The 20,172-nt window shown below is 37.9% G+C and overlaps 1 protein-coding gene and 1 long non-coding RNA gene across 2 annotated transcripts in view; one reads left to right on the plus strand and one right to left on the minus strand.

Moving 5' to 3' along the window:
• Positions 1 to 16,576, plus strand: part of LOC118009899 — a 43,594-nt gene extending 27,018 nt beyond the window's left edge. Inside the window, exon 3 of the long non-coding RNA XR_004679054.1 lies at positions 16,125 to 16,576. This is a non-coding gene — a long non-coding RNA (uncharacterized LOC118009899). The remainder of the gene's footprint in view (positions 1 to 16,124) is intronic.
• The window catches only part of PSD3 (pleckstrin and Sec7 domain containing 3), a 522,661-nt gene that overhangs the window by 147,683 nt on the left and 354,806 nt on the right, over positions 1 to 20,172 (minus strand). The window contains exon 12 of the mRNA XM_035003894.1: positions 13,721 to 13,914. Within this exon, the coding sequence (XP_034859785.1) occupies positions 13,721 to 13,914 (194 nt within the window). The remainder of the gene's footprint in view (positions 1 to 13,720; positions 13,915 to 20,172) is intronic.

Below are 20,172 nucleotides of genomic sequence, written 5' to 3' on the forward strand. Positions count from 1 at the left end.
TTTATTATGATACAGTGTCCTTCTTCATCTCTTATTACAGTCTTTGGTTTAAAATGTTGTTTGTCTGATATTAAGTACGGCTATTCCAGCTTTCTTTTGATGTCCATTAAAATGATAAATGATAAATGGTTCTCCATCCCCTCACTCTGAATCTGGAGATGTCTGTGGGTCTGAAGTCCATCTTGTGTAAGCAGTGTATCAATAGGTCTTTTTTTTTTTTTTAATCCATTCTGATACCCTGTGTCTTTTGTTGGAGCATTGAGTCCATGTACATTCAGAATAATATTGATAGGTATGAATTTAGTGCCATTGTATTACCTGTCAAGTTGCTGTTTCTATAGATTGTCTCTGTTCCTTTCTAGTCTTTGTTGTTTTTGGTCTCTCTTTTCTGCTCAAAGGGTTCCCTTTAATATTTCTTGCACAGGTGGTTTAGAATTCACTAACTCCTATAGTTTTCGCTTGTCTTGGAAACTCTTTATCTCTCCTTCTATTCTGAATGACAGCCTTGCTGGATAAAGTGTTCTTTTTTTTTTTTTTTAAGATTTTATTCATTTGAGAGAGAGAGAGCACAAGCAGGGGGAGAGGGAGAAGCAGACTCCCCTGCTGAGCCGAGGACCTTGAGATCATGACTTGAGCCAAAGGCAGACGCTTAACCAACCGAGCCACCCCCTGGATAAAGTATTCATGGCTAAATATTTTTCCCACTTAGCATGTTGAATATTTCCTGCCCTCTCTTCTGGCCTTGTAAGCCTCAGTGGCCAGGTCTGCTGCTAACCTTATATGTCTACCCTTGTAGGTAAAGGACTTTTTTTTTTTGTCCCTAGCTGCTTTCAGAATTCTCTCTTTATCTTTATATTTTGCAAGTTTCACCATGATACGTCATGGTGTTTATCTGTTTTTGTTGATTTTGAGGGGAGTTCTCTGTGCCTCTTGGACTTGAATGCCTGTTTCTTTCCCCAGATTAGGAATGTTCTCAGCTATAATTTGTTCAAATAAACCTTCTGCCCCTTTATCTCGCTTTTCTTCTGGGACTCCTAGGATATGGATATTATTGCACATTATGGAGTTGCTGTGTTCCTTAAGCCTAACTTCGTGATCGAACAGTTTTCTTCCCCTCTTTTCTTCATCTTCATTATGTTCCATAATTTTAACTTCTCCATCACCTACTGTGTCCTCTGATTCTTCCATCCTCATTTTGACTTTATCCATTCAGTTTTGCATCTCAATTATAGCATTTTTTCTTTCTGCCTGACTACTTTTTAGGTTTTTTTTCTCTCTCCAGCAAGGGTAGCTCCAATGTCTTCTATGCTTCTTTCAAGCCCAGCCAGTATTCTTATGACTGCTGTTCTAAATTCTTTTTTTTTTTTTTAAAGATTTTATTTATTTATTTGACAGAGACAGAGATAGCGAGAGCAGGAACACAAGCAGTGGGAGGGGGAGAGGGAGAAGCAGGCCTCCCCCCGAGGAGGGAGCCCGATGTGGGACTCGATCCCAGGACCCTGGGATCATGACCTGAGCCGAAGGCAGACGCTTAACGACTGAGCCACCCAGGCGCCCTGCTGTTCTAAATTCTTGTTCAGATATATTGCTTATATCTGTTTTGAGTAAATCCCTGGATGTGATTTCTTCTTGATCTTTCTTTTGAGGAGAATTCCTCCATCCTGTCTCGTCTAGGTTTCTGTCTTTTATGTGTTATGAAAGCTTGTTATGTTCCCTGCTCCTGAGAGTAATGCTATATCAAGAAGTGGTAATACACTGTCCAGGGCCTGGCACTTCAGGAAGTGTTTCTGGTGTATGCTGTGCACTCCTTTGTTGTGTTTTGGCTCCCTTTCCCATTGGTCAGTCCTCTTCAGAGTTCCTCCTTGCTTGTAGTGGGGAGTGTTTAGACATTTAACCAGGTATGCTTTGATTTGTTTGATACAACAAGCCTGTTTTTTTTAAACCTGATCCAAAAAGAGAGAAAAGGACAAAACCCCCCAAAATACACAAACTAAAAGCAGTAAGTCTGATTCCAAAGAAAAAAAAGAAAAAAAAAAAAGCCTGATACTAAAAAAGAGAAAAGCAAACAAACAGAAAACTGTAAACTATAAACCTGATTCCAAAGGAAAAAGAAAAAAGAAAGCCTGGTCCTACTTCCATCAGAACTGAAGTTGACACTTTGGAGCACTCTATGATCAGTAGACTTGGCGCATGCAGGGGGCTTATGCTACTCCTTTGTGGGAGACACCTGCTGCGCTGGCTCATAGTCCAACCTGTTGTAGTAAAGATGCACCTGCAAGGGCACAGGGGGGTGGGGTTTGGTGTAAGTGGCTCAAGACTCCACCGGGGGTGCTGTGTTGTTCACTGAGGTCCAATCATGCTGTTGGGAGAGGGAAAGATGGCATCACTCGATCTCTCATCCCAAAGAGGGGAGCTCGGGCTGACACTGCTCAGAAAGCCCTAAAAGAAAATTGAACAACCTCCCTTCTGGTGTCCCAGGCTGATCCCTGCCCTCAATTTGTCTGTGCCTGAGCCATGGGCACATCCAGCGCCACAGTTCTCCTGTGTTTTATGTCTGGTGCCTGGATGGGATACAAAATTCCAAATCTTAAAGGACCTGCTATGGCGTGGACTCACTCCCCTCCTCTGGAGCCGAGCCTCACCACATTGTGTCTGGTGCTGTTCTGTCCCAGGAGAGCAGCTGCATGGCAGTGCAGGTGCTTGGAGTTTATGGTAAAGCACAATGAAAAGCTGTGAACAGGTTATCTGCCCTCTGTGCATACTTCTGGACCTTGCTAATGAACAGCTGCTCAATGGTGCCTGGAGGGTATTTTTTCCTTGGAGAGGCAATATACCCTCTTCCAGATGTACCCCAGGAAGGGGAATATTCTCTCCCAGTGTGACCCAGGGGATCCCTACACAATACTTTCTGCTCCCAGGTCTCCGCCCTCCTCTCCAGGAGAAATGCTGCCCACCCCCCCACTGGACTCCTGTGAATGGCACTGTCTTCTAAAATTTCAAACTTTGAACTCTCCTGCTTGTAAAAACTTGCAAAAGTCCATTCCTCTGGATTCCCCAGTCAATGGTTTTGGGGAAGTGTTTTTCCTGTGTGAACCAACATGCTGCTCTCTGTCCCCCTCTCTCATTCTCTCACTCTCCTTCCTCCATGGAAAGTGCTCCCTCCTCCCCTTCACAGCACCATGGCTTTTCTCTCCTCCAATTCACATCACTGCACCTTGTACATGCCACATTCTCAGAGTCCCTCTAACTGTGCAGACTGTTCTCTTAATCTGCAGATCAATTTCCTCGGTGTTTAAAATGATTTGATATTACCCTAGCTGTGTTCAAGGGAGAGGCAGGACCAGGGTACCCCTACTACTCTGCCATCTTAACTCCTATACACCTTAACTCCTTAACACCTATACCACAATTTCTTTATCCAGTTATCAGTCAATGGATATTTGGGCTCCTTCCATAATTTGGCTGTTGTTGATAATGCTAATAAATCAGGGTGCAGGTGCCCCTCTGAATCCGTATTTCTGTAACCTTTGGATAAATACCTAGTAGTGCAATTGATGCGTCACAAGGGTAGTTCTATTTTTAACATTTTGAGGAACATCCATACTGTTTCCTACAGTGGCTGCACCAGTTTGCATTCCCATCAACAGAGTGTAAGAGGGTTCCCCTTTCTCCACATCTGTGCCAAGATCTGTTGTTTCCTGTTTTGTTCATTTTAGCCATTCTGACAGGTGTGAGGTGGTATTTCATTGTGGTTTTGATTTGTATTTCCCTGATGATGAGTGATGTTGAGCATCTTTTCATGTTTTTGTTAGTCATCTGGATGTCTTCTTTGGAAAAATGTCTATATTCATGTCTTCTGCCTATTTCTTAAATGGATTATTTGTTTTTGAGGTGTTGAGTTTGACAAGTTCTTTATATATTTTGGATACTAACCCTTTATCAAATATGGCATTTGCAAATATTTTCTCCCATTCCGCAGGCTGTTTTTTAGTTTTGTTGATTGTTTCTTTTGCTGTGCATTAGCTTTTTAAATTGAAGACGTCAGAATAGTTTATTTTTGCTTTTTATTCCCTTCCCTCCAGAGATATGAGTAGTAAGAAGTTGCTCTGGCCGAGGTCAAAGAGGTTGCTCCCTGTGTTCTCTAGGATTTTGATGGTTTCCCATCTCATATTTAGGTCTTTCATCCATTTTTTATTTATTTTTGGGTATGGTATAAGAAACTGGTCCAGTTTCATTCTTTTGCATGTTGCCATCCAGTTTTCCCAACACCATTTGTTGAAGAGATGTCTTTTTTCTCACTGGATATTCATTCCTGCTGTATTGAAAAGTAGTTGTCCATATAGTTGTGGGTTCATTTCTGGGTTTTCTATTCTGTTTCATTGATTGATGTGTCTGTTTTTGTGCCAGTACCAACTGCTGTGATCACTACAGAGCTGTAACATAGGTTGAAGTCCAGAATTGTGATGGCTCCAGCTTTGCTTTTCTTTTTCAGGATTGCTTTGGCTATTCAGGGTCTTTTGTGGTTCTATACAGATTTTAGGATTTGTTCGAGCTCTGTGAAAAATGCTGGTGGTATTTTGATAGGGATTGCACTGAATGTGTAGAGTGCTTTGGGTAGTATAGACATTTTAACAATGTTTATTCTTCTAATCCATGAGCGTGGAATGCTTTTCCGTTTCTTTGTATCCTCTTCAATTTTTTATAAATGTTCTATAGCTTCCAGAGTACAGATCTTTTACCTCTCTGGTTAGGTTTATTCCTAGGTATCTTACAGGTTTTGGTGCAATTATAAATGGGATCGATTCCTTGATTTCTGCTGCTTCATTATTGGCATAGAGAAATGTAATAGATTTCTGTACATTGATTTTATATCCTGTGACTTTGCTGAATTCATGTATGAGTTTTAGCAATTTTTTGGTGGAGTCTGTTCAGTTTTCTACATAGAGTATCATGTTGTCTGCGAAGTGTGAAAGTTTGACTTCCTCCCTACCGATTTGGATGCCTTTTATTTCTTCTTGTTGTCTGATTGCTGATGCTTAAGATTTCCAGTACTACGTTCAACAGTGGTGAGAGTAGACATCTCTGTCCTGTTCCTGACCATACAGGAAAAGCTCTCAGTTTTTCTTCATGGACCTTGGTATTAGAATTCCATTTCACTTTCATAGCTCAGTAAATATTAAGTCTTGAGGTCTGAGGCAACTAGAAAAAATTTCTTAACAAAAGTGATCAGTAACCAGTTTAGTTCTCCTTATGTCCATGAAAGGTTAACTGCTACAAAAACTTCTCTCCTTTCATAACAAGTAAAAAGCAGAACAATACATATGAAACGAAAGTTTCCAGATGTTGTACATTAGGCAGCTTTGAATTGATTCTAAAGAGAAAGGAACAAAAGAGGTAAGCCCAGATAACTGCTTGAAGGAAGTATCTAAGATCCAATAGTGAAAGAGGGTGCCAAACTATAGTTAGGAACTTGCGCTGACTTTTGTGAGGTTGAGGTGGCTAGAATTTGTTCATCAGAGAACAAGGGAGGAAAGCCACCCAAGAGGATAGTTCTGGAGATCTGCAGAGGAATTCCCAGGTCTTGGCTAGAGCACTGATGTGGTCACATGTGAAAAAAATAACCAAACAGTAGTGGAATGAACAATTTCAAAAGCTCATGTGGGAGTAGAAATAGTCTGTATTTTCATCAAACAGAAGAGAGAAACACTTTGTAATACCAGGGTTAGAGGCTAAACACTAATAATAGTCCCCAGGATGAAGCTAAATAAGTTCCAGAATAAAGGTTGATTTGGATATACCTTGACAAAGAGTAAAGGGAAGCCTCTGAAGGATTCAGTTAATTCATAAGTTACTTATCTATACAATAAGATAAAATCCAACATTCTTTAATGGAATATAACTAAATCCAGTCTCCCAAAATGTCACATCTGGCATTCAAATAAAAATTACTAGGAATGCAAAGAAAAAGAAAACTATAACCTAGAGGTAGCAGGAAAATTAAAGTAACAGTTCTGGAAATCACAGGGAGAGAAGAATCAAAGAGAAGGACCTTAATATAGCTCTTGTAAATATGAAAAATATGCTCAAGGACATTAAAAACTTGATAATGAGAGAAGTGGAGGATAGAAAAGATTCAAGATGCAGTTTCAAAAATAAAGAATACTATATATATGGTGTGCCTGGGTGGCTCTTGTTTTCAGCTCAGGACAGAATCTCAGGGATATGATAACAAGCCCTGAGTTGGGCTTTGTGCTGAGCGTACACTTGCTTAAGATTCCCTCTCCTCTCCCTCTGCCCCTCCCTCCACTCTCTCATTAAAAAAAAAAAAAATACTATGTGTGAAATGACAAATACTATGGTAAAACTGAAGACATGCAATAAAGAAAGTTCTGAAATTATAAAAAAGATTTAGAAAAAAATTGAACAGAGCCTTAATGAACTTTTTGTGTAATATCAAGTAGTCAAATATATAGGAAAGGAGAATCCTAGAAAGAGGGGTGGGTGCTATAGAAATAATGGCTAAAAGATTTCCATAATTGGTGAAAAATATAATCTGATGAATACAAGAACTTCAATCAACACCAGACAAGAAAAACAAAAAGAAAAACCCCACTAAGGCAGCTCATAATAAAATCACTGAAAATCAAAAAGAAAAAGAAAAATCTTGAAAGCAGCCAGAGAGAAAAAAATAAAACCATGATAGGTACAGAGAAATAAATAATGTCAGCAGGCTTTTTGTCTGAAACCACACAGGGCATTGAAAAATAGAACATTTTTAAATTACTGAAGGAAAAGGAAAACATTGCCAAATAATTTTACAACCAGTAATCAAAAATTCCAAAAATTAAGATGCAGTGTACATTTTTTTCAAAACCAATAAAACACGAGAACATTTCTTGCTAGCAGGACTTTACTACAAGAAATATTAAGGGAAATTAAGCAGAAAAAGAAAAGATACTAAATGGAAATTTGAAAATGAAAAAGGGAACTTGGTATACCAGAAATAGTCAATGTGTGGGTAAAAGTAAAAACTACATTTCTACTTAAAGCAAAAATAATCACAATGTACTATGAGTTTTATAGACAAGGAAAACAGATGACTATAGCACAAATGCTAGGAAAATAGAAAAGAAAGTAACCTGTTGTAAAGGTCTCAAACTTCAATTTCTTTCATAAGTGTTCTATAGTTTCCAGAGTACCTCTCTGGTTAGGTTTAGTCCTAGGTATCTTACAGGTTTTGGTGCAATTATAAATGGGATCGATGCCTTGATTTTTGCTTCTTTGTTATTGGCATAGAGAAATGCAATAGATTTCTGTACATTGATTTTTTTATCCTGAGACATTGCTAAATTCATGTATGAGTTTTAGCAATTTTTTGGTGGAGTCTGCTGGGTTTTCTACATAAGAGCATCATGATGTCTGTGAAGTGTGAAAGTTTGGCTTCCTCCTTGCCAGTTTGAATGCCTTTTCTTTCTTTCTGTTGTCTGCTGATGCTTAAGACTTCCAGTACTATGTTAAATAATAATGGTGAGAGTAGACATCCCTGTGTTGTTCCTGACCATAGAGGAAAAGCTCCTAGGTCTTCCCCATTGAAGAGAATATTAGTTGTGGGTTTTTCCATATATGGCCTTTATTATATGTTGAGGGATGTTCCCTCTAACCCTACTTTGTTGAGGACTTTTTTTTTTCATCATGAATGGATGTTATATAGTTTTTTTCAAATGCTTTTTCTTCATCTATTGAAAGGATCATATGGTTCTTGTCCTTTCTTTGTGGTGTATTATTTTGATTTATTTACTAATATTGAACCACCCTTACAGGCCAAGCATAAATCCCACTTGATAGTGATGAATTATTTTTTTAATGTACTGTTTGATTTGGTTTGCTACTATTTTATTGAGAACTTGTACATCCATAAGCATCAGGGATATTGGCCTCTAGTTCTCTCTTTTAGTGGAGTCTTTATTTTTGAATTCAGGGTAATTGTGGCCCCACAGAATGAATGTGGAAGTTTTCCTACCTCTTCTATTTTTTGAAATAGTTTGAAAAGAATAGGTAATCACTGTCACTTAAATGTTTGATAGAATTGACCCATGAAGTCACCTAGCCCTGGACTAATTCAATTTCTTTGCTAGTTATTGGTCTCTTCAAGTTTTCTATTTCTTCCTGTTTCAGTTTTGGTGGTTCACATGTTTCTAGGAATACATCAATTTCTTTCAGGTTGTCCAATATGTGGGCATATAGTTTTTCATAATATTTTTTCTTTTTAAGATTTTATTTATTTATTTGCAGAGAGAGACACAGTGAGAGAGGGAACACAAGCAGGGGGAGTGGGAGAGGGAGAAGCAGGCTTCCCACTGAGCAGGGAGCCCAATGCGGGGCTCAATCCCAGGACCCTGGGATTATGACCTGAGCTGAAGACAGACACTTAATGACTGAGCCACCCAGGCACCCAATAATATTTCTTATAATTTTATTTCTGTGGTATTGGTGGTTATTTTTTGTCTCCTCTTTTGATTTTATTTGATTCCTTTCTCTTTTCTTTTTGATAAGTCTGGCTTCTATTTCTTCTTTGACTTCCTGGCTAACCCATTCATTGTTTAGTAGCATGTCATTTAACCACCATGTATTTGTGGTGTATATATATATATTACATATATACACACATATATATAATATTTGTGGTTGACTTTAAGTTTCATAGCACTCTGGTCAGAAAAGATGCATGGCATGATTTCAATCTTTTTGTACTTTTTGTGGCCTGATTTGTGACCTAGTATATGATCTATTCTGGACAATGTTCCATGTGCACTCAAAAAGAACCTGCATTAAAGTGAGTTCTGCTGCTTTAGGATGAAATATTCTGAATATATCTGTGAAGTTCATCTGGTCCAGTGTGTCATTCAAAGTTATTGTTTCCTTGTCGATTTTCTGCTTAGATGATCTGTCCGTTGATGTAAGTGGGGTGATAAAGTCCCCTACTCTTATTCTATTATTATTAATGAATTCCTTCATGTTTGTTATTGTTTTATGTATTTGGGTGCTTCCACATTGTGTGTATAAATACTTCCAATTATTAGATCTTACTTTTAGATTGTCCCCTTTATTATGATATAATGCCCTTCATCTCATAGTGTTTGGTTTAAAGTCTAGTTTGTCAGATAGAAGTATTACTAATCTGGCTTTACTCTGATGTCCAGTTGCATGATAAGTATATCTCCATTCCATCAATTTCAATGCACAGGTGTCTTTAGGTCTAAAATGAATTTCTTGTAGGCAGCATATAAATGGGTCTTCTTTTTTTAATACATTCTGACACCGTGTATCTGATCGGAGTGTTTAGTTCATTTACATTTAGAGTAATTTTTTTTTTAAAGATTTTATTTATTTATTTGACAGAGAGAGACACAGCGAGGGGGGGAACACAAGCAGGGGGAGTGGGAGAGGGAGAAGCCGGCTTCCCGAGGAGCAGGGAGCCTGATGCAGGGCTTGATCCCAGGCCCTGGGATCATGACCTGAGCCGAAGGCAGATGCTTAATGACTGAGCCACCCAGGCACCCCACATTTAGAGTAATTATTGATAGATATGTATTTAGTGCCATTTTATTACTTGTTTTGTTATTTTGGGAGATTTTCTCTATTACATTCTTGTCTTTGTCACTTTGGTCTTTCTTTTCCACTCAGAGTCCCCTTTAATATTTCTTGTAGGGCTGGTTTAATGGCCACGAACTCCTTTAGCTTTTCTTTGGGAAACTCTTCATCTTTCCTTCTATTCCTTGTTAGATAAGAGTATTCTTGGCTGCAGATTTTTCCCATTCAGTACTATGAATTTATCATGCCACTCCCTCTTAGTTTGCCAAATTTGTGTTGAGAGATCTGAAGCTAGCCTTGTGGGTCTTCCTTGTAAGTTAGGGACTTGTTTTTGTCTTGCTGCTTTTAGGACTTTTGTCTTTATCAGTGTATTTTACAAAATTTAATTACAATGTCATGTTCTTGGCCAGCTTTTGTTGATTTTTAAAAAGATTTATTTATTTGAGAGAGAGAGTGTGGGGGAGGATTAGAGGAAGAGGGAGAGAGAATCTCTAAGCAGATTCCCTGCTGAGCACGTAGCACAACACAGGGCTCAATCTCATGACCCTGAGATCATGACCTGAGATGTAAGAGTCAGATGCTTAATTGAGTGAGCCACCCAGGCACCCCAGCTTTTGTTAATTTTAATGGGATTTCTTGGTGCTTCCCAGTTATGGATGCCTGTTTCTTCCCAGATTAGGGAAATCTTCACATATTATTTTCTGAAATAAATTCCCTGTCTTCTTTTCTCTGTGCTCTTCTTCTAGTACACCTATATGAATGTTATTACATTTGATGGAGTCACTGAATTCCCTGAGTATATTCTCATATTGCAAAATTCTTTCTCTCTTTTGTTCAGCTTATGTTTCATTATTTTATTTTGTTTGTTGCTTTTTTGTGCCTCTGCTTCTTCCATCCTTGGGTTCGTTGCATCATTGTTTGGTCGTTGCATTTGTTGTTTCGAATCTCAGTTACTGAATTTTTCATTTCTGACTGTTTTTTTACTCTTTTATCTCTGTGGTAAGCGTCTCCCTGGTCTTCTTTTCTCAAGCTAGCTAGTATCCTTATGACTGTTGCTTTGGATTCCCCATCAGTCATATTACTTGTATCTGTTCTGCTTAGATCTCGGGCATTTTGTTTAAGTCTCTCTTCTTCTCTGTGTTAGAAAAGCCTGTATGTTTCCTGCTCCTGATAGTCATGGCTTTATGAAGAAGAGATCATATAGGCAGGGCCTGGTACTTCAGATAGTGTCTCTGGTGTGTGCTGCATGCCCTCTGCTACTGTGTTTTGGCTGCTGTATCCTTCGGGCCAGTTTCTGTAGGGGCTCTCCTTGCCTGCAGTGGGAAGTATTTGGTCTTTGGCTAGAATGTGGCATGTTTTAACTAGGTTCACTTTGGTCTGTGTGTTAAATGAGACCTGAAAGTTCCACTTGAACTGAAGCCATGCAGAACTCTGGTCAGCAGCTGTGGTGTGGGCAGGGGCTTCTGCTGGTCTTCTGTGGAAAGGGCCTGTGGCACTGGGATTGAGGCAAGCTTCACTGAGAAGGGCAGTATTACCAGATTGCAGGGATGTGAGGCTTGGTATAAGCAGGTTAGACAGCCAGTGTGGGCACTGTGCTGCTTACTGCAGGTGGCTCTGTGTTTATGCTGTGGGGTGACGGAGGAAATGGCCCTAGCCAGTTCCTCTGTTCCTGGAGAGGAGTATCTGTGCATGCTTGCCTCTCAGGGAGGCAAGCCAAGAAGAATGAATAATCTCCCCACTGTTTGTTTCAGGTGTTTTTCAGATTGCTGTTTCTATAGTCTGCCTCTGGGTTGTTTGTCTGACTTCTCTCCAGGAACAGTATAGTGCCTTCTGAGCTGTATCCCAGCCAAACCTGCTGACTTTTAACACTCTAGGCTTTAGGGACATGATGTGCACAGGGGCCTGTGCTGGTCTTTGGGGGGAGCGCCTCACCTAGGCAGAAATTCTTAAGTTGCTAAAAAGATAAAAGTCCCATGACACTTAAAACTGCCCTAATGAATCTGAAGTTCTCAAAGGAGTTAACTAAGGCTTTAAAGGAGGTTATATTGGCAGGAAAATCTAGCATGATATAGAAGGTCTATGATGGCTCAACTACTAAGGAACTCCCAGGTTTTGTACCTATACTCATATACAGTGGGCTGCTAAGGGAGCAGAGCTTCCAGCAAGGGAATTCTCTCCAATAATCCTTAGAAGTGTCCCAGGAAAACAAGACAGAAAGAAAATTTCACTGGTAGGATGAATCTGGGGACTCTTTGAAATTAGTTAATCAATTATGTCAATCCATTGCTAAGGAAGTGAATCAATGAAAAGATGCTCAAGTAGGTTAACTTTGCAGAATGTAGTAAAATACACCGAACCAATGATTGCTGTTTTGCTTCCTTTTTTGCCTTTCCTGAATTGGTATTTTCAACTGCAGTTATACTGCTCTTTGCTTTTAGTACTTTATATAAAGTATGTCAGATATTTCTGTATTTTTCATTTAGCCTATAGAGTGAATTTACATCCTTACCTAGGGAAAATGGACACTGACCAGCAAATTTAAACCTTGGAGATGGGAGCCACTCTTAGGCATGACATGTGGGACAGAGATAAGTATATCTGTGGTTATAAATGAAAAATGGTACTATGTTTACCAAAAGCTTTGCTTGAATTGGCTGGAGAAAGGGTGTGTGTGTATGCTGGCAACAAAGAGATGAATATCTAGTGCTTTGTCCACCAAAAAGAACCCCTTTTCTATGAGAACTGTATCTTATTCATTCTTGAGGGAACTTTCCCTCTTTGCATTTCAACCAAGTGAGTGCTGACAATTACAGTATTCCATCTCTCAGTCATACAAGTCAGGGTTGTACCCAGAATATAGTAAATTCAAAATCAGGAAAGAAGGAGAACACTTTTTGTTGACAAAATTGAACACTTGCTCTAAAATGCTGCTAATAATCATATATCCAGCCATGTAGAAGAGACCTGTTTCAAAGAGTAAAGTTGACATGCAATATAATGCAGAGACAGAAATGGACAAAGGGTCCTGGCAACATTCTTCATTTTAAATGTGTCCTTGCCTTTTTTTTCCTAAGCCAGTTAGACTTGCTGTCACTTGCCACTACAAGAGTCCTGAAACAATTCTCTTTGAGAAAATTTAGTAGTCTAATAGGCTAGTATATAGAGTGTACAGGATATATGGTAGAGGTACTCCTAAGGAACTTGGAAAAACTGAGAAATATACTCAGCATCGTAAGTCAGTGTCAAAGCCACTCTATTACAATATTTCTCTTGATTGTAACCCAACAGAATGTGCTAACAAAGTACCCAGCCACAGATAGAAGTAGTGGTACTATCCATCCAAGCAGTGCATATTTGTGTCTGTAGGTAGGTAGGAACACCCTAAAGGTTTAACCCACTAATTCTGAGCATACATACTAGCTTACCTTAGCCTGTTCAACTATATCAAATTGCTATTTCACTTTTTGCATTGGTTATTCTAAGCATAAAACATACTTCATTTCTTTCAAATCTCAAACACTATTACCTGTCAGTAGATAACGATGTCTTATACTTCACAGAACCGTCAGATGGACTCCTTTAATTTTCCAGTACTAATTATACCATGCTTGCCTACGAAACACCTATCCATCTTCCATAAAGGGCAATCCCTTCAAATGTGTGCAGACTGCCATTCTTTCCCTTCCTTGTCTGTGGGATCTTACATTATTGATTATGCTGTGTTATAAATTCACTCTTCCCCTCAACCACCAGAGATGTAAACTCCATGAAGACAGGGACCTTGCCCATCCCATCTGCTGCTACATTTTTGATGTCTAGTACATAGTTAAGTACCCAGAATTATTTGTTGAAGGCAAGAGTAAATAAATGAATAAAAGGTTGGAAATGAATAATCTGTATGACGTCTTCCATTTCTGAAGCTCTATAATTCTACTTGGAGAAGAGCAGGTGCCACAATGGATTTCTGACTTAGGGTTAGAGGCTTCATCAAACTTCAGTTAAATACTTCTCTAGATAAACCTAATATAATTTTTCTTCATCCTTGACTTTACTTCAAATAAATTCACTTTACATTTTGGGCCTCAAGATGAAATAAACGAAACAGACAATGACAACAAATTGTGCTTACTCTTCTTTCCATCCATATCTGCATGGATCTTCCGAGCCAAGAATCCACTTTTGTACACAGCAGCATTTGGGTCATGAGGAATATCTAAGAATGGGTTGGTAGTGCTCCCAATCCGACTGATGGTCTTTGGATGTGTTCCATTAGCCTTCTCATCAGTACCTTCGGATGGAGATTTTTTTTTCTCTTCATCATCTCTAAAGGGAGAAAACACAGATTGAGCACCTAACATAATATTCAATGAACAAAGTTATTTCGTGTAATAAACTACCATGTTTTCCAGTAGTCTATCAGTCTTGATAACAAAAACTGTAATAACAGGTATCATTTACTATGTGTCTATGTGCCAGGTATTAATGATCATAACGATTTTCTAAGACTGACATTAGTATCCCATATTAGAGATAAGGAAACAAACTCAGAGAGTTTAAATAAATGCCCAAGGCCACAGATCTAGTAATCAAAGAAAGAGATAGTAAGGATATGACTGCAAAATCACTAAAGCCTTTGCTCTTTCTACCCACTACAGTGCCTTCATGTCTGTCCTCTTTCAAAAGAGTGGGGATTCTTTGGTAGAGATCACGATTTTGATTTTGATTTTTGATTTCTACATGGTTTAGCACATTGCCAAGTATACAGAATACAACAAATAATTATAGATTCAGTCCAATGAATAATACTGAACTATAGCTGCCAAATAACAGGTAATTCTCTTATACTGAAACCCCTGGTAAAGCTATTAATGAGGTAGGATGGTGGTGTCATCCACAGTGCTTTGGCATCTTATAGCGACTACTTTCTCAACTGCCATAAAAGTTGCCCCACCCTAACAGCCACTGAGAAAACCTGTAATTGGCCAATCTTTTTTAAAATCTCTGTTCCGGGGTGCCTGAGTGGCTCAGTTGGTTAAGCGTCTGCCTTGGCCTCAGGTCATGATCTCAAGGTCCTGAGATTGAGACCCACATCTGGCTCCTTGCTCAGCAGGAAGCCTGTTTCTCTCTCTCCCTCTGCTCTTCCCCCCTGTTCTGCTCTCCCCTTGACCCCAAATAAATAAAAAATCTTAAAAAAAAAACCTCTGATCCTTCAAGGAGGGCAAATTTAACTCTGAGATTCTAATGTACATTAAGTATGAAGGAGGCAGAAAATAGATGGTTACATTCAATTAATAAAGAGGAATGAAGAGAACAAGAAAATTAATAAACTCTGATATACTGCTAAAAAACACAGCACCAAATTAAGAGCATTTGTCTTAGTTCACCTGTTCAATTTCCTCAATCACCTCTGGTTTAATTGCTTATTAGATATTGATTAGTGAATATTTTTATTAAAACTTCCAAATAACCACAACCAAAATATATTTATTTATTATTTTTTCCCAAAATATATTTAAAAGAAACGAGAAAATTAATAATTATCGAAAGTGTTTATTTGGTGATCAAATTAAAATAGTCTTTTTTTCTCCACTGCTATTTGATTATTGTGAGATATATAAAAACAACACTGGGCCCTTAGATATCTATACTTAATTTTTAATTTTGAGATTTTAGATTTGTAAAGATAGTACATACATTCCCATCTGCCTATTACCCACTTCCCCCTAATGTTAACAACGTACATAACCATAGTAAAAATTTCAAAATGAAGAAAGCAATAATGCTATTGCTATGAATTAAACTTAAGACTTTATTCAGACTTTACCAATTTTTTCATTAATTTTTTTTTCTGTTCCAGGATCCTATCCATGATCCCACAGTGCATGTAGTTGTTATGATTTCTTAGTTTTCTCCAGTCACCAACAGAACCTCACTCCTTCCTTGTCTTTCATGACCTTGACATTTTGAAGAGTATTAGAACTGGTAGTTATGTTATAGAATATCCCCAATTTAGGTTTGTTTGATTAGATTGAGGTTGTACATTTTTGGGAAGGATATCATACTGATGCACCCTCTCAGTGCATCAGATGAGGGTATATATGTTTTATGACTAGTGGTATTAACCTTGATTACTTGGTTAAGGTGCTGTCTGACAAGTTTCTATTCTGTAATGTTACAATTTTCTTTTGCAAATGTTTTGGGGAAAATTTGTGACTATGAAAATAGCCTGTTTCTCCTTAAACTTCAGAACACTAATATGAGCATTCTTCAGTGGATCCTGCCTATGACAATTATTATTGTGCTGCTCTAATGGTGTTTTTTTATTTCCCTCATTTGTTCTACATTAGTAATTGGAATTCTTCTGTAAGTGTGGACACATGGATATAATCTTATTCTTTTGCATTATAATAAAACACTATCATTATTAAATTTATTGCTCCATTTTTTTCAGCTTTGGCCACTAGGAGTTCTATCAAGGAGGCTTCTGTCTCCTTTGAACATGCCTCCCTCTTTTTCCTTTTTTGTTTTTCAAGCATTTCTTTTAGGTACCACAAGAAGATGCTTCTAAGCTCATCTTAAATTTTCCTTATCTCGACCCTGGAAGAAATGTCTCCAAGAAGTTCAGTTCTTCTTGCTGGACAACGGTATTTAGAAACCAAATCTAGGTACTAGATGTGTTCACTGTATATAGAAAATTGCCTCCTGCGTCCCTCTTTTAGTTAATTCCTCTCCCCTACCAATTCTTGAAAACTACTGATGTCCTCCATCCCTACAGATTTCCCTTTTTCAAAATGGCATAAAACTGGTTTCTTTTACTCAGCAAATTATATTTAAGATTCATCCATATTGTGCAAATCAATAGTTTGTTTCCTTTTATTGCTAAGTACTATTTCATTTTGTGGTATACCATATTTATTTTGCTTATCCATTTGTCTCCCTGCTCCCAACTTAACTGAAGAACAACTGATTTTTTTAATACATTTTTTAAAGTTTTTATATTCCAGTTATATTCCAGTTAGTGAACATACAGTGTAATAGTTTGTACAACATAGTGATTTAAAAACACTTCCATTCATCACCTGGTGCTCATCACAACAAGTGCATTCCTTTATCCCCATCACCTCTTTAACCCATCTGCCCATCCACCTCCCTTCTAGTAACCATCAGTTTGTTCTCTACACTTAAGAGACTTTCTTGGTTTGTTTCTTTTTTTGTCCCTTTATTAATTTGTTTTGTTTCTTAAATTCCACATATGAGTGAAATCATATGGTATTTGTCTTTCCCTGACTGACTTATTTTGCTTAGCATTAATGATGTCTAGTTCCCTCTGCTTTGCCTGCCTTCTCTTCAGGAGCAGCACAGTGCCTTCTGGTCTCTATGCCAGGCAAGCCTGCTGACCTTTAAAACTCCAGGCTCTAAGCCCCTCTGACGGCAAGAACACATAAAATCCAGCCCCTCGTCTTCCAAACCAATGGCTTTGAGGAAATGTTCTCCTTGTGTGTTCCCCTGTGTGCTCCTCTTTTATCCTTCTCTACAGCCACACTTCTCTCCCCTCTGTAGTACCTCGCATCTGTTTCTCCCCCAAATCACTTCTCTGCACTCCTTACCATATTCAATGTCTTCTCTTCCTTTAGTTGTGGAGTTTGTTCTGTCAGTCTTCATGTCAATTTCTGGGTTATTTAGGATTTGATAGTTACCTAGTTTGTGTTCATGGAACAACATTAGTCTAGGGTCCTCCTACTCTGCTGCCATCTTCCTCTCCCTCTGGAATAACTGATTTATGCAATGTAAGAGGTTTAGTTATTTATTAATTTATTTAAAATTAATGGTCACTATTGATGTTCAGGAAATACCTTCTGGATACTGCAAAAATCCTGAAAAATTACAATTTGTTATTATATGGATTACATTTCCTCTTCTATGTTGCTTTATTAGTTTTTTTAATTGACAATTTAATGTGAGATATTTAAAGTATACAGTATGAGGATTTAATATACATATATATCATGAAAAAAGTCACTTCATTGCGTTAACACACCCATCACTTTACATATTTATATATATGTATATACAAATATTTTTTGTGTGAAAACATTTAAGTTCTACTCTCAGAAACTTTCAATTATTCAACACAGTGTTATTAACTGTAGTCACCATGTTATATATTATTTCCTCAGATCTCATCCATCTTATAACTTATAACCATACTTTTAACTTATTACATACTTTTACCAGCTGTTCCCTACTTCCCCCACACCTCAATGCCTGAAAATGACTTTTATACTCTCCATTGCTATAAATTCAACTTAAAAAAAAAATCCCATATGTCACAATACCACAAGTGATACTGTGTAGTATTTATCTTTTGATATCTAACTTAATTCAGTTAGCATAATGCTCTCCAGATTCATTCATGTTTGCTGCCTATGACAAGAGTTCATTCTTTTTTAGAGGCTGCATAATATTCCATCATGTATATATACCTCATCTTCTTTATCCATTCATCTGTAGACAGACACTTCGGTTTTTTCCATACTTTGGCTATTGTAAACCATTCTGCTATAAACATGAGAGTACAGGTTATTCCTTCAGATAATTATTTTGTTTCCTTTGTCTATATATTCAGAAGTGGGACTACTGGTAGTTCTACCTTTTTAAAAAAGATTTTATTTATTTGAGAGAGTGCACACACACACACGAGAGAGAGGTGGGGACAGAGGAAGAGGGAGAAAAAGACTCCCCTCTGAGCAGGGAGCCTGACGTGGGGCTCAATCCCAGGACCCTGGATCATGACCTGAGCTGAAGGCAGATGCTTAACCAACTGAGCCACCCAGGTGCACCAGGTAGTTCTGTTTTTAATTTTTTGAGGAGCCTCAGTGCCAAACGCCATAGTCACTGTACCAGTTAACATTTACACCAACAGGGTAAATGTCTCGTCCCATTTAGTAGGTTGCCTTTTTATTTTGTTAATGGTTTCCTTCATTGTGTAGAGCTTTTTAGTTTGATGTAGTCCCACTAATTTTTGTTCTTGTTCCTAAATTTAAAAATGTATTGTCAAGACCACTGTCTAGGAGCTTACTCTTTATGTTTTCTTCTAGGAGTTTTATGGTTTCAGGGCTTATATTAAAAGATTTAATCCAACTGGAGTTGATTTTTGTGTAAAGGAGAAAATAAGAGGTCCATTTTCATTCTTTTCCATGTGGATATTCAGTTTTCCTAAAACCACTTATTGAGGGGACAGTCTTTTCCCCATTATCTATTCTTGGCTGCCTTGTCAAAAATCAACTGAACAAATTTCCGTGAGTTTATTTCTGGGTTCTCTATTCTGTTCCACTGATCTGTGTGTCTGGTTTTTTTTTTTTTTTTATGTCAGTACCATACTGTGTTGATTTATAGATTTGTAGTATAGTTTAAAGTCAGGACTTATGATGCCTCCAGGTTTGTTCTTCTTTCTCAAGACTGCTTGCCAAGACACCACAAAAAAAAAAGAGATCTACAAGCCAATCTCTCTCATGAATATAGATGCAAAACTCCTCAAAAAATCTTAGCAAACCAAATCCAACAAAACATTAAAAATATTACACACCAGGGGTTGTGGCTCAGTTGTTTAAGTGTCTGATTCTTGGTTTGGCTCAGGTGTTACATGGGTCATGAGACTGAGCCTTGCATTGGTGGGGGGCGGTCCATGCTTAGGGGGAGTCTGCATGAAGATTCTCTCCCTCTGCCCCACACCCACATGCATGCATACTCTCTCTCTCTCTCTCTCAAAATTTAAAAAAAAAACATACACCATGATCAAGTGGGATTTATTCCCAGGATGCAAGGTGGTTCAGTATTTCCAAAACAACCAAACGGATATCACAGCAATACAGAAAGGATAAAAACCACATTTCAATGGATATAGAAAAAGCATCTGACAAAGTACTACATCCATTCATGATAAACATTCTCTGTGAAGTAGGTCTAGACAGAACATACTTCAACATAATAAAGGCTTTATATGAAAAACCCACATCCAATATCATACTCAATGGGGAAAAACGGTGAACCGTTCCACTCAGGTGAGGAACAAGACAAGGATGTCCACTCTTACCACTTTTATTCAACATAGTACTGTAAGTCTTAGCCATAGCAATTAGACAACATAACGAAATAAAATGCATCCAAATTGGTAAGGAAGAAGTAAAACTTTCAGTATTTGCATATGACCAGATACAAAAATAGAAAATCCTAAAGACTCCACCTAAAAATCACTAGAACTTCTAAATGAATTCAGTAACATTGCAGGATACAAAATCAATGTATAGAAATCTGTTGAATTCCTATACTATAATAATAAAGAAGCAAAAAGAAAACTCAAGAAAAAATCCCATTAACAACTGCGTCAAAAACAGTAAGATACCTAGGAATAAATATAACTAAAGAGATGAAAGAACTGTACTCTGAAAACTACAAAATACTGATGAAAGAGATTTAAGACAATGTCAAGATACAGAAAGACATTCCATGCTCATGGATTGAAAGAACAAATATTGAAAATGTCTAAACTACCCACAGCAATCTACAGATTTGATGTAATCC

This window comes from Mirounga leonina, unplaced genomic scaffold, assembly GCF_011800145.1.
Source record: "Mirounga leonina isolate KUSES-001 unplaced genomic scaffold, KU_Mleo_1.0 Mir_128, whole genome shotgun sequence".
Taxonomy (NCBI): domain Eukaryota; kingdom Metazoa; phylum Chordata; class Mammalia; order Carnivora; family Phocidae; genus Mirounga; species Mirounga leonina.